Genomic DNA, 14,182 nt, shown 5'->3' with positions numbered 1-14,182 from the left:
AAATTTCTCATGTAAAAGTCCAAAGCAAAACATAGTAAAGATATTCCTAAAAGTATACGTTTTTCCAAAAGGTTACTCGAGTAAATTTGACTGAATAAACATGACTAATTATTACCAACTCTGCTTTTGTATTCATTTCAAATATGACCTAAACAACAAACTGACTTTACACTGATAATCATCAAAATGTGGTTTGATTTAGTATTCACTCTAATGTGTTGTAAGCATATCTCACTAAGTGATGAAGTTACCGCAAAAAAGAACCTTTAATAGTGTAACTCATTAAATAGGACTATGTGTCGAAATATTTGCACTGTAGATGCCTTTAAAGTCATGTTTTGGATGGTTTAAATAATTGACAGGACAAACGGCATTCTTGCTGCTGTTCCTAAATATTTTGTGCAGCGTTTTTAGTGTTAGTTATACTCCTGCTTGCACCCCCCGCCAATGGCGAGTGACCTCAACGTAATTCTGACATCAATGAATGGTATTATCGGGTTTACATTTATATGATACAATTGCTTGCCATAATGATAGAGCAGTTTTGAACCAATGTTCTAGAATTCTCATTTTCTTCCGCTGAGCTCCCGGATTGGCTGTTGCCCGCAGCGTCTCCCCGTGCGTGCCTCAGTGACGCCCCCACGCTTTCCCTACCATGCGACGCGTCATGTCCGAGGAAAGATGGCGGAAGGCGGAGCGGCTGATCTGGATACCCAGAGAGGAGAGATTGCGGCGCTGCTGAAAACACAGTTACGGAAGGGAGACACTTGGTAAGACTCAAGTTAAATCGCATTTGGTGTTGCTGCGCGGCCGCCTGCAGGCCCGGCTGGGGCTGACAACGCCTCGAAGGGTGCGAGAAAGCCAACGGGCCGTGTTGACAGTGAGCTGAATCCAAGGGAGCTAACGGGAGCCTGGCTGGTACACTTAAATGAAGAACGACTAAACTCACGCATAACTATTAAATGACGGACCTGTGTTGTCATATTAAACGCTGGGGAAAAAAACACCCGTTTGTCTTATTTTGGCTAACACGTTCTCATACAGTTTAGAGCCGGTTGCTTTTCTCCGGCTAAGTAGAAAGCTAATAGCTAATTGGTTAGCAACCGTCGTTCCGAGTGGTTTTCCAGTCAGAGGGTTCCTCAGACTACTTTAGCAGGGCGGAGTCGGAAAACAAGCACCTGTCAAAGTGTCGAAGCCAGCTGCCCGGGCTCGCAGCAACCTGAACTGAGACCTGTGTCAATAAGGCTGCTGCTACAGTTTTTAAGCCTCTTAAAGAAGCTTTTTTTTTTTTTTTTTTTAAGTATGGCAAAGACAGGAAACTTTCGACGCTCTGTCTGTCATCTTATAACAGTAGATTCTGCTTTCTATCCAGGTATCTTGCGGACAGTCGCTGGTTCAAACAGTGGAAGAAATATGTGGGATTCGACAGCTGGGATAAGTACCAGATGGGAGATCAGAATGTCTACCCAGGACCGGTGGACAACTCGGGTCTCCTCAAAGGTAGCGCACTCCGATTGCTCTCTAAAAGCTGCAACGTAAGAATATTTTCTGGTCGATCCTGATTTCGGGGTTTCCTTGAGGTCTGAGCTGCCATCTCCATATTTGACTAATTTAGTTTCGTTTAAAGGTGCATAACAAAAATGTGCCTTATTGTAATAATTAAAACCTGCATCAGTAGGGGAAGTACATGGTGTTGACTTATGTGTTTAAGAATAGTTTGAGTTTATAGTTGTTATACATTTTTTGAATATGGAACACTAAATTTCTATTTTAAAAAAATCATCAGATAATCAGGTGACCCCTACTGTTAATCAATAGGTAAAATCATCAATATTTATCTGCACCCGTTTGATTGGTGTATAAGAACAACAATGAGAATATTTTTTCCTTTACTCCTTGCTGTGAATTGATAATTCATATTAGTATCAGAGGCAACTTTCTGTGTGTGAGAGATGAGTTACCTATAAATCAGGGTTTACTGATATTTAAAATGTACAACATGATTAGAGAGTGTTTTCAGCTATCTATAGCATTGTATATTAGCTATTAGGATGGGGAGAGTAAACAAGAGTTTGTCCCCATAGCAACGCTTCCCAAATCAGTGACAGATAGCCGAGTGACCTCGACTATCACTGCTTGGATTATCCGAACATTGCTCCAAACACTTAAACAGGCTGCATAACAAGCACAGCTAATCTATATATATTCTTAATAAATATGCCATTTGTCTTATTAAACCAATTTGGTGAACGTTTTTGCATTAGCATCATGTTATTTTAAAATTTAAGAGACTGTGTAGATCCTTACCTGAGATTCCCAAATGCCTGCAAAACATTTCCCCGGTGTGACATGTTCCATGGCAGAATGAGGCTGAACCCTCAGAAGGACAAACCAGAGGAACTGTACTATTTCCTATTCACTATTCCTGCTACCTGTTGGAATTTTTACTTCCTCTCAAGGTCTGACTGAATTGCAAGCATGTTTTGGCAAAAGTGATTTTCTTTTTAAATAGCTTCTTTCATCTCTGTGCTTCCTGATGCATCATTTTATAGTCAGAGAAAGGCTAACTTGGAATATTCTTCCTTCAACCACCACTTCCTCACCAAAGAGGGTTGTCGTTAGCATGACTTGGTATCGCTTTGGTACGGCGCCTTCTCTTTTCTTGTAGCCGATTTCTCGTTGCATCTCGACTTTTGATATTTTGACGGTTAAAATAAAACCTGCAGCCAGTGTCATCATTCTGGAAATGCAGAGAACATTGTCTGAGTTTTCAGAGTAGCCTTTTTAGTGGTGGGTTCATAGAAAGCTCTCCAGCATGCCCTCTTTTCTTTGCTCTGTTTCGCTGGATCTGTGATGTAAGGGTCCCCCACTAAATGTGCTGTCTGTCTGCCCGTTTGTTCCTCGCTAGATGGGGACGTGCTGGCAATCAAGGAGCACCTCATCGACGAGCTCGACTACATCCTGGTCCCAACAGAGGGCTGGAACAAGCTTGTCGGCTGGTACGGGCTGACAGAAGGCCAGGAGCCAATCGCACGCAAGGTAGACTTTCTGTCAGTTGCCCGAAAACCATGAAGGCTTGTGTGGTTCAGGAAAAAAGGTGCTTTCTAGCACAAAATGCAGTATTTGTTTTAGCAGGCTGTTAAAATGTCTTCTAAAAAAAAATCTTAAATATATCCTTTGTTTAGTGCTTCCTCCTTCAGTTTATTTTTTTATTTTTTGGAAGTATGCTGACCTCATTCATTTTATTCTGTCTTCAAGTTGTTCCCTATAAATCTCGCTAATCGTGGCATCATTATCCCCCCCGGATGAGGTCCTATCTGCTGTCACCTCTCTCATGTATTTTTCTCTTTCATTTTCTCTCCCCCATCCATTGACCCTCCCCCTTTTCCCATGTATGCCACGGCTCATATCGGGTGGCCACAGGGTTTCTATTTTCAGGCAACGGTTCTGGGTGACAGAAACGCTACATGGAGCGGGCTACAAGACACAACATGCAGGAGGTTCATCATTAGGTTTTTTTTTTCTCTCTCTCTCTCTCTCTCTGATTTTGTTTGGTTTGTGTTCCTGCGTTGTGGGGAGAAGGCAGCATAAGTGGGTGACAAAGTCTCAGGAGGGCCGTGGTCAGAGGTTTGGCTCTGCGGTCCGTTACGCAGTCCTCTACTGGTTTGACTGCCAACACCGGCGGAGAGCTGCTGCGTCCTTGTTGTTCTTTTTTGAAGTGGAGGAATGCCAGCTGAGGTCACACTGAGAGAAAGCTTTCAAGAGGAGTGCAGAAGAGGCATAACCACTTCGAGGGGATGGATGGGGGGGTGGTGGAGTGAAGGAGGGCGAGACCAGTTGTTTTGGCCCGAGTTCGGGCCAGAAGTTCGGCCGACCCGAACTCTCAGACGTACAGCGGTTGTACCCCGATTCAGTTATCTAAAATATCTCTGGGTTTGTGGAGAGAACCCAAGCTGCGTGTTGCCGGCCCCGGTGACATTTGTGAACTTAGTACTGCATGTGTTTATGCATGCGTGTGTTAGAGAGGGGGCTCAGCGGTGAAATAAATAGGCTGGGACTCCTCAGCTGTTTCCGCGAGGTGCAGCTAAATTAAGCATTCGACTCTGATTCTGTCATAGCAATGATAGGTTTCAACCAGGGCAGCAGATTTTGCTTCATTGTGCAAGACGAGCTGCTTGAGAGACAAAAAATAAAAACAACTTATCTGTGTTCAGTTTAGCGGAGAAATCCTTGTTCTTAACCCAGCGGTCTATATAGGAACAAACAAGATGCTGGATTTGTTGCAAAAAAGAAGAAAAAGTTTCCAGTCTTCTGGATATAATCATGTGTTTGTGTTTTGTTTGTTTGCAGGTGGTGGAACAGGGTATGTTCGTGAAGCACTGCAAAGTGGAGGTGTACCTGACAGAGCTGAAGCTTTGTGAAGACAGCAACATGGACAACGTGATCACCAGACGTTTCAGTAAAGCCGACACAATAGGTACGCACCAGGATCCTCCGGGTCACCATTAAACAGAATTTCAGCTTCTTTGAATGTGTTTTTACAGCGCCTTGCAGAGGTGTAGCTACTGAACCTTTTGACGTTTTGTCTTCTTACCTCAGATTACTGTGCATATTTTCAGTTATTTTGAAATGGAAGGAATTTTTTTATTAACTTGTATTCTGTCCTGAATGGTTTGCAGAACAGTTTTGAGGGTTTGTCTCCACCAGTTGAGCTTTGATTCCTCTTTGCAAAGCAGCTCAAAAGCTCAGTCAGGTTATATGGAGAGCTTCATTTCTAGACTGACCACAGATTCTAATTGGATTTTAGTCTGGACTTTGACTAGGCCATTGAAATGTATACACAGATTTGAACCCCTGCATTGTTGGCTTTCCTGTCCCCACTGAAGTAAAGCATCCTCAGTATAATGCTGCCACCACCATGTTTTACAGTGGGAATGTTTAGGCTGTTGTCAGTTTTGACAAACTATGAATGATTCAAAGGGTATGAATACTTCTGCAAGCTGCTATTTATGTTCCAACACATTTTTTATTCAGTTGTGCTCCATATCCCTGATTGTAATTTATTCAAATTTGGGTTTTGACAGGGCCGTTTCAGCACATAGATATACTTTGATCTGTTTTGTTAGATTTTTTGTTTCTTTTTCAAACAAAGTCATCTGAAAATGGTGGCCAGATGTTTTTTGTTTGTTTTGTATTTTTATTTAGAGTTTTTTTTTTTTACATTTTCAAAGTTGATCAGTTTGAATCACTCATAACAGTCCCAGTGGTTATCCTGTCTGGAGTATCAGCGGCTCCAATAATCACTTTGCTCAGGGTTAAGTTGCTAAAGAAGCGGCGGTGGCGATCCTCAGTGTTTCTGCTGAAGCCGATCTTAACCTATTCTGATTTCCCTGTAAAGAATCCATTTAAAAAGACTTCTATAAATCTCTAATTTCTGGATTATTTAGATTGTAACAGTCTCATAACAAAATTTTCATGTAAAACACTTTTCTTTCTTACAAAGCTCAACCACAAAGATGGGTATTTTTGCAATGCTCACTGAGGTGAGCACATTTTCAATGAAACAATGTTTGAATGTAACAAGTAAAGCACTTGTTCCAGCATATAATAAACTCACTCATTTAAAACGTCAAGATTTTGGCAGCTAATTAAACCAAATCAGCTCTGACCAACTGCTTTTTGATATTTATTGTTCATATGTGCACATTTCTGAAAATGTTTTTGAATCATCAGTTGACAAACAGGTGCAAAACGACCCGAATATACTGGAAGTTTCTCGTGTTTTTTATTTATTAAAAAGAAAAATAATCTTTCGTATGTTTAGGTAGTTTATTAAACTAAAAAAATGCAACTAGGTTTTCGTTACAAAAATGTAGTTTTGCTCTAAAGTGGTTGGATTTTGGAGTTCTTCATATGTGGGTCATCTGTGGACGCCAACTAAAATTTTTACAAAATGCTCTTCTAGACAACAAGACTTTGAATTATGGTGATAAGAAACATTCTAGTTAAGTTTACTTGCTGTGCTTCAATGTTTCCAATTTTATTCTGTTGGGTTTTAGAGTATTTATATATATTTTAAAAAAGACAACAAATAACACCTTAGTTTGAGTATTTCTTTAGTTTTCAGAATTATATGGTCAAATAAAAACCCAACTGGGATCCTTTTACATCAAAGAACTGTTGTGATGTTGCAGACATGATAGAGAAGGAGATGCGGAAACTGTTCAGCATCCCTGATGAGAAGGAGACGAGGCTGTGGAACAGGTACATGAGCAACACCTTCGAGCCGCTCAACAAGCCTGACAGCACCATCCAGGACGCCGGCCTCTATCAAGGACAGGTAGGAGCTTCTTCACTGTACTAGAGGGTGGGGATGTATGTACCGATCCACTTTTTTCACTTCCAATACCGATATGTGAGGTTTAGTATCGGTCGATACCGATCCGATACAGAAAAACGGTGCTGAGTTGACTGAAAACCTATCTTTTTCTTTTAAATACAGACATAAATGTACTGAATTACAAATTTATTTGGTAACTCTGCAGCAGTACAGCACATTTAAATACACAAGATTGGTCAGATATGTAAAAACAACACAACTTTAATGTGTTCAGTTAGTGCAATTATGAGCATAACAGCAAATGTAAAATAAATGACAAAGAAATTGAAACTGGCCAAAGCAAAAGGTTGACTACCGTAGTATAAACTGCAACAAACATTTTCTCAAATGGTTCAGAAAGTGTAATTCGGGGTTTTAAATATGATTTAAAAGAAATAATAAAGCATAACATCGCTCAGAGCATAGAAATATACTGGATAGATCTGCCCTTATAGCCCGGGCACAGTGTCACCAATACCTGATCTAGATTTTTTTTCAATATTGGGACCGATACCGATATTAATATTGGATCAGTGCCTCTCTGCTAGAAACTTCCCAAAGTTGCTGTAGAGAAGGTTTAAGATCATTTTGCATCATTTACTAGAGGAATAAGGTCATTTTAATGTTTACAGGTAGACACGTAGTTTGAATGAGCACTTTGTAGATCTCAGATAAACTTAGTTTAACATCAGAGTAGATTGGTCTAGAATACAGAAAGCAGTTTTTCAAATGATTACATGATTAAGAGAAAAAAGCTTTCCAAACCAACCAAGCACTGTGTGAATTTTTATGTTGAGTTTTGAATTTCCTGAGATTAACCAAAAGGTTGGTTCAACTTTATTAGCCACAAGTGGTGGGCAATATGGACTTGGAATTTTATTGCAAAACATTTGTGGCACTCTACTGAAATTATAAAAATTAGAATTAAAAAGCTTTTACTACTTTTTTGTTTTAGATAACTGTATGGCAGTGAATTCAATGCAGCTCTTGAAAAACCTTCCCAATCACAGGCTTCCTTAAGGCGCCACTGATAAAAGACGTGTGATTTACATCAGTAAGCTGCACGCTGTAAATCATATTTTTTCCTTTATTGCAGCTTTTGTGGAGAAAATTATGTTGCGATAATACCTTTTAGTTTTTTTTTCCTTAGCATCATTGATAGAAATTCATAAAGACACTAATAAATCAAACTTCTCATCAGGTCAGGTTAAGAAATTTTTCACTATAAATGATAATTGATACAATGAAGTGCCCACCCCTACCAGCCACGCCCACTTCTGATTTCTGCTTGAAATAAATCCTGCCCGGCAACAGGAAATAGGCTAACAAAACACAACACAAAAATACAAAATCTGTGTGGAGTCCTTTTGTCATGGCGCCATATGTCTTTCTTTGCTTACAACAGATAGACATCCTCAGCTTAACAGCAGATAGTTAAACATTTAGTACCTTCAAACCAACAGATGGAGAACCTTTTCTTCTTCTTCTGTGGATCGTCTCCCACAGGTGCTCGTAATAGAGCAGAAGAAGGAGGATGGCACGTGGCCCCGAGGCTCCATGGCGTCCAAGTGAGTAAAGAACACAAACCTCAGCTTTTTTTCTTTTTTTTTTTAAGTGAATATTCCAGCAAAACAGATTGCAGGTACCTGCACTGCGATGTGCAGATAACAGCAGATTAAGTGTTATTGAACGGCCTGTTTGCAGCCGTTCAATAACAAAATGGCCTCATCCTTGCTGTTCTCTCCTGTTTTACGAAGCTTTCAGCTCTAAGCTGTTCATCTAATGCCACTGCACCATCTTCCAAAGTTTCCCTGCCTCCCTTTGCTTGACCCTTTGTTGCTGACACACCCCCTCTGCTTCCAATTCATTCCAGTTTAATTTGATTGACGCGCGCACACCTTCTTTTTCTGCTCTAACTCATGATCTATTCTTTTATCTTTTGAAGGTCATCTGGCGCTTCCAATCTCTCTGCTTTACCAAAGATCTCGCCTTCATCTCTCACAAACAATCATAACAGCAGCTTCAACAGCAGGAAGTAAGGCATAGTTGCGGGTTGAATAGCTGGGAGGGGTTTTTGGGTGGGTGGGATTTTTGGGTGTTTGGATGTTGAATCTGCTACGGTTCTCTATTCTGCCCTCCTGTAAAATCTCCGCTACAGAACGATGCCTAAACGTGACTTTACAGAGTTGCATGAGGAATTTCAGAATGCTGTGAATCATAAATCCTGGTGGTACTGGAGTAAAGTTGATGGAGCCAAAATAAGGGAGACTACACCCGAATATCTAAGCTAAATCTTCTGACGTACAGCTTTTTGGTTGAGCAGCTGGACACAGTTGGAGGTTCCAGTGAGACGATGATCACAAACACACATCAGTTATAGTTTATGATTGGATACACCAGGCGTAACTTGAGCCTGAACCTAAACTCCATCTAAGCCTGTCGCATTAAAAGTTTAATCATTTAATCACATGATAAATTAAGATGAGCTTGATCATTTTAATTGTGATGATTCATATTTTTTTGAACTGCAATTTAGTTTGTGGCGACTTCATGATTGGTTTTATTTATTGTTTCGGATTGTGTGTGTATTTTATTTCCGTTTTATTGTCATTTTATTTTGGATATTTAAAGCAAATTTAGTTTCAGTGTGAAGCGTCCCTTACAAAACTAAAGTTTATTTTCCTTTGAGAGGGCCAACCAGCATTATTATGCCATTATTAATATATCATCATTTATTGCAGTTATTACTGGAAGAATTTTTCGTCTAGCAAAATTTGTTATTGTGAAAGGCATAACTACCGGCGCTCAAACTTGAAAGTAGAAAATTTTTGTCACAAACACTTTGATTCGTTTAAGATGCATGTTTTATTTTTCATTCCACGTTGGAAATAAAGAGAAGTCCAGGTGCTTCATCATAAACTTTTAAAAACTAAAATTTATTTCTGGCCACCATGAGTGTATGTAAACTTCTGACCTGCTGTGAAGATTAGTTGCAAATCGGCAACCAGAGGCTGAATGAGCTGTTTGCCAGAGCTTTTTGACCTTTGACCGGACTCATGTGAGATATATTGCACATTTCAGGGCGTGTTTGTATCTGTGCTTATGCTTGGCAGGTAGAAATGCATAAAAACTCTCAGAAGAGATCAATAGTGATAAACAGAGAAGGTTTTTGTTATGCTCCGTACTTAGACGGTGGCCATAAATCGTCCTGTTTCAGCTCTGCATTGTGTGAATCCGAAGCTGCGTTTTTTGGGGGGGTTTTTTCTGCTTGCCGTTAAAGACACAAACGGGATGACTTGGAGAAATCGGATCTTCGCTCTCAGCAGCTCTCCTATCCCTGATTCACTCCACTCAGCGCTGTGGTTTCCTCTTAATTATGCATGCGGCCTCTATTTTTCATATCAAGCGCTCCCTTGTTGCGTGCTATCCGTCTCCCTGACTTTGCGGTCCTGCTCAAGTCCCGGCAGCAAGTTTCTCCCCCACCTCCCCACGCCACCTCCACCCCTCTCTGCCTCCTCCTTTCGGTGTCTTTACCGCACCTTCTGCAGTCTCGCCGACCTTCAGCGCGCCTTTTCATCCGCTCGGTCTTCTCGTCGTCAGAGTTTGCTCCCGCATACTGATAGGGCAGTTTGGAGATTTGCTTAGCGGTCTCTTTTTTTTCTTTTTTACTCGTCACACAAACATGACAGAAACGGAAGGGATTTGCAAGGAACTGTCGGACAGCGTGAGGGAATTGAATTGAAAAACCACCTTCAGATTTTTTTGCAGAGAGCAATATAGCAGAAGAGAGTGAGACTGCAGCCTCAGCTGAATGCAGTGAATCAGCTGCTTCCCTCCTTGCTCATCTCGTTTCTCTTCCGTCAGCCCCTGACTCTCTCCCCACCTCCCTTCCTCTTCCTCTCTCCCGTACACCCCCGTGCTTCGGTAGCAGTCCTGAGCATCCTTGCTGCTGTCGCTGCTATAAATATCTGCGGGGACCCGTAGAGCAGCAGAAGGGAGGAGCGGTGGACAGGACAGAGCCAGGAAGATCCGAGGTACAAAGGACAACAAGACAAGGGCATGCGCGCAGAAAACAGAAGACTCGATCAGTTCAGAGGAATAACATCAACATTTGGAGTCGACAGCAGAAGGAAGTAGCAGGACTTTACCTTCCCGTGGTTATAAAAACCTCGACTCGCACGTTTTTCTTTATTTTTCTTTTGGACTCGAGCCGATTTGTTTCTGTGCTGACATGTGGGCCGGCACGGGATGGGGAGGGGCTGAGATGTCATGCTCCTGTGTTGCTGGTGGTGCCTGAGGTCTGAGGCGGTGGAGCTGGACAGCCGGAGGGTGGACCACCGCGTTCTAACTTGCGAAGCCCCAACGTCCCCCACCATCACGACAGCGTCGTTCGGTCAGTGGGAGCCGGAGACGTCTCACGTTGCGCTGCCCACCTCCCAGAGGTCTGCTGATCGCTGCGGTTTAAAGGCTCTGCTTGAAAGTTTTGCTTTTTTTGTTGTTGTGTACTTTCAGGGAAGCTTGTAGGGCAGGACGTTTTCATAAAAATGGCAAACACTGCAGTACTAAAAGTAAAACTTTTTTTTCCTTAGTGAACTAAAATAGTGAATATATTTGTATTTGTGGTGCTTTGCAAAAAAAAAAAACAAAGACATAAAGTTCAATGTAATTTATTGGCATAACATGATGGAAAAACATTGCAAGGCATTACATTTATTTTAAAAAAAGAGAGGGAAATCTGAAAAGTGTGGCATGCATTTATATCCAATAGAACCCCCTTTCGCTGTGACTATCCATGTGTTTCCGGATGTGCTTATACCAGCCACTCACAAAGGTATTCAAACATATATGCTTTGACTAGGCCATTCTGACATTCTTGCTTTGATTAAACAATTTCAAGGCTTTCTTCTGGGATTACCCACCTTCCTCGAAAAAGCATCCCCACAGCATGGCACTGCCACTACCTTCTTGATTAGATTGTATTTAATAGGGCCGAATCCTGAAGCAGCACGTAGAATTTTGTGGTTTTTAACATGGAAAAAATGTAAAAATGTTCCAGTGGTTTAAATGATCAGGAAAATCGCTAAATCGTACAGAAGTTTTTAAATGTCTTTTGAACTTCGTGTGATGGGTATCTGCATGTTTTTACTCTGCAGTGTTAAGAACTCCAGCTACAGTCTGCCCTCCTCGTACCCAACCTACAGCAACAGCTATGACTATTCAGAACAGAGCCGGCAGAGTGAGCGCTCAGGCCTCTGTGGGCTCTCCAACCTGGGAAACACCTGCTTCATGAACTCTGCAGTGCAGGTACCGGCCATCGGTCGCCTCTCACAGCCACGTCTTTGTCCGGAGTTTCTCATTTCCTGCTCCTCTCCACAGTGTTTAAGCAATATCACCCCCCTGACGGAGTACTTCCTCAAAGACAAGTACCGAGACGAGCTGAACGAAGACAACCCCCTGGGCATGAAAGGGGAGATCGCCAGAGCCTACGCTGAGCTCATCAAGCAGCTGTGGTCGGGCAAATACAGCTACGTCACCCCGAGACCCTTCAAGGTAACCGCCTTGAGATAGCTAACTCTCATAGCGTCTCTGGTATTCATACAGCATTCATATTAGCAAGTGAAAACTGACCAAACCCAGAGCAAAGAGCAAATTATTTTAGACTAGAAGTCCCTCTTTGTTTCTTTTTCAGACCCAAGTGGGGCGCTTTGCCCCGCAGTTCTCAGGATACCAGCAGCAGGACTCCCACGAGCTCCTAGCCTTCCTCCTGGACGGCCTTCACGAGGACCTGAACCGCATCCGGAAGAAACCCTACATCCAGCTCAAGGACGCCAACGGACGTCCGGACAAGGTCGGATTTCGCAAATGGTGCATCTTCCCAAATCTTTGATGCAGAGAATTAATCGACCTACGATGAATTGTTGATTAGCGGTGTACTAGGTTCAATTGAGTTTCGGTCGATTAACTACCAACGTCTGCTTAGACCTTGTTTTAGCATTACAGTTTGTCCACCATCCAACAGAGGGCTCCGCTGGTCACACTTAAAGCGTCTGATACAGAATTAAAGATGGCAGAGCCATACCAGAACAGGAAAGAGAAAGCGGTCCAAACGGAGTCCCGAGTGGGATGCAAAATCACTTTGTGTGGTTTTGTTTTGAAATATAAACCGTGCAGTATAACGGAGCTGCGTCAACTTCTCATTCAAAAATTACTGATGTGCTACGAAGGCGAGAATAATGTCAGAAAAGTGGAGGGCATAACTGAGAAAAATTGGAACATGATGGAGGAAAAAAAAAAACATGCCAATTAGTATGTCTGATTTTGAATGCTGTTGTGAGTTAAACTTCATGGAGCGAAGTTTTAACATTCCTTCACGAGCAACCATGGACTACTTCTATATAAACATTTCTCTGTTAATGTGGGAAAAAAGCAGTTCTTATCTTTTATTTTTTTATTCAGCAACCCAATAGGTTTCTGTTTTGTAATATTTCATTAATAGGTCTACGTTTAATAACGCGAGAAAACTACAATTTTCAGTTCATTTGGTAGGCTGACAAAAATATTAAAATTGAGTGATGTGTTTTATTATTATTTAACGCAGGTTTTTACGAAAATAACTGCTTACCAATTAATCATTAGTCGACCGATAAGCTCGACCAACTTTAGATTAAAAGATGAATCGGTAACTTGTATTCCTAATTCTGATTTTTATCCCCATATTCCGGCTTAAAATTCCAGGTGGTGGCCGAGGAAGCGTGGGAGAACCACATCAAGAGGAACGACTCCATCATCGTGGACATCTTCCACGGTCTCTTCAAGTCAACTTTGGTTTGTCCCGTGTGCGCCAAGGTCTCTGTGACCTTTGACCCGTTCTGCTACTTGACCCTGCCGCTTCCCATGAAGAAAGAGCGGACTCTGGAGGTGTACCTCGTCAGACTGGACCCAGTTGCTAAACCTACGCAGGTAGCAGAACTCAGAAGCTGAGCGCTGCGTCATGACACCATGCAGCGATGCGGAGCTCTGACCCCGTGCTCCTTGCTTTTCAGTACAAGCTGACCGTGCCAAAGGTCGGCTACATCTCTGACCTCTGTACCTCCCTCTCCAGCCTGTCTGCCGTGCCTGCTGAGAAGGTATGGACGTCATTGTCAGCTGTTTTCTGAGCAGTCAAAACATGGTAAATGTCATCTTTACCTACATTAATAAATCAATCAATAACTGGTAATCAGTCTGATTTGGGAAGCATCCCAAACATCTATTAATCAGACTTTTTTTTTTATCCAATTAGCCGATAAAAGTCCCATCGAAATTCTTTTTGTTTTGGTAAAAAAAAAAATCGGCACATTCTGCAGATATTTTTGTCTTTTTTTATATGGTATTAGAAATACTTTAAAAGATTTTAAAAAGTAACAGAATTATTTGTTGATTTGCAAAAGAAAATAAACATTTGATGAATATGCAGTAGCAGCGTTCCTTTACTGAACACTTGATGCATCTGCAGCTAAAAAAAAATATGTCTAACATGTGAAAAGCTCATCCCTTTCTGCTTGACCTAACATCAACAAATAGTTATTTGTTGATTCTTTTTTTAAATTAGCTGTTTAATAATTGAATAGCAAAGGGTGCTTAATAAGAGATCTTTTTTTACAGTATTTGAAGCAAAAACTAGGCCACTTGAGGAGTTATGGGTTGAATGTACATATTCTTTGTACAGTTTAGTCTTTGTTGCTGCTCTTCAGCAAATTGTCTTTTTTTTAGTCTGTTTGCTCCAGTTTACGATTACTAGATTACTAAATTGGTTGACAATTA

General features: G+C 41.5%; 1 protein-coding gene across 6 annotated transcripts in view; it reads left to right on the top strand.

The window, feature by feature from the left end:
* The first annotated feature begins 640 nt into the window (after positions 1-640).
* The window catches only part of usp15 (ubiquitin specific peptidase 15), a 23,241-nt gene continuing 9,699 nt past the window's right edge, over positions 641-14,182 (top strand). For 2 of the 6 annotated variants that reach the window (XM_032589436.1, XM_032589440.1), the window contains exons 1-12: positions 641-770; positions 1,373-1,500; positions 2,909-3,039; positions 4,351-4,477; positions 6,195-6,340; positions 7,886-7,947; positions 8,325-8,414; positions 11,533-11,683; positions 11,756-11,929; positions 12,069-12,227; positions 13,115-13,339; positions 13,423-13,506. In XM_032589436.1, coding sequence (XP_032445327.1) covers positions 682-770; positions 1,373-1,500; positions 2,909-3,039; positions 4,351-4,477; positions 6,195-6,340; positions 7,886-7,947; positions 8,325-8,414; positions 11,533-11,683; positions 11,756-11,929; positions 12,069-12,227; positions 13,115-13,339; positions 13,423-13,506 — 1,566 coding nt within the window. In that variant the 5' untranslated portion in view covers positions 641-681. Of the gene's footprint in view, positions 771-1,372; positions 1,501-2,908; positions 3,040-3,441; positions 3,501-4,350; positions 4,478-6,194; positions 6,341-7,885; positions 7,948-8,324; positions 8,415-9,151; positions 10,822-11,532; positions 11,684-11,755; positions 11,930-12,068; positions 12,228-13,114; positions 13,340-13,422; positions 13,551-14,182 lie in introns of those variants that run through there. The other 4 variants (XM_032589441.1, XM_032589437.1, XM_032589438.1 and 1 more) reach the window with 4 other exon arrangements.

This window comes from Xiphophorus hellerii, chromosome 17, assembly GCF_003331165.1.
Source record: "Xiphophorus hellerii strain 12219 chromosome 17, Xiphophorus_hellerii-4.1, whole genome shotgun sequence".
NCBI classification, from domain to species: Eukaryota; Metazoa; Chordata; class Actinopteri; order Cyprinodontiformes; family Poeciliidae; genus Xiphophorus; species Xiphophorus hellerii.
Note: the sequence above shows the minus strand (reverse complement) of the source record. Positions and strands in the feature narration are given on the sequence as shown.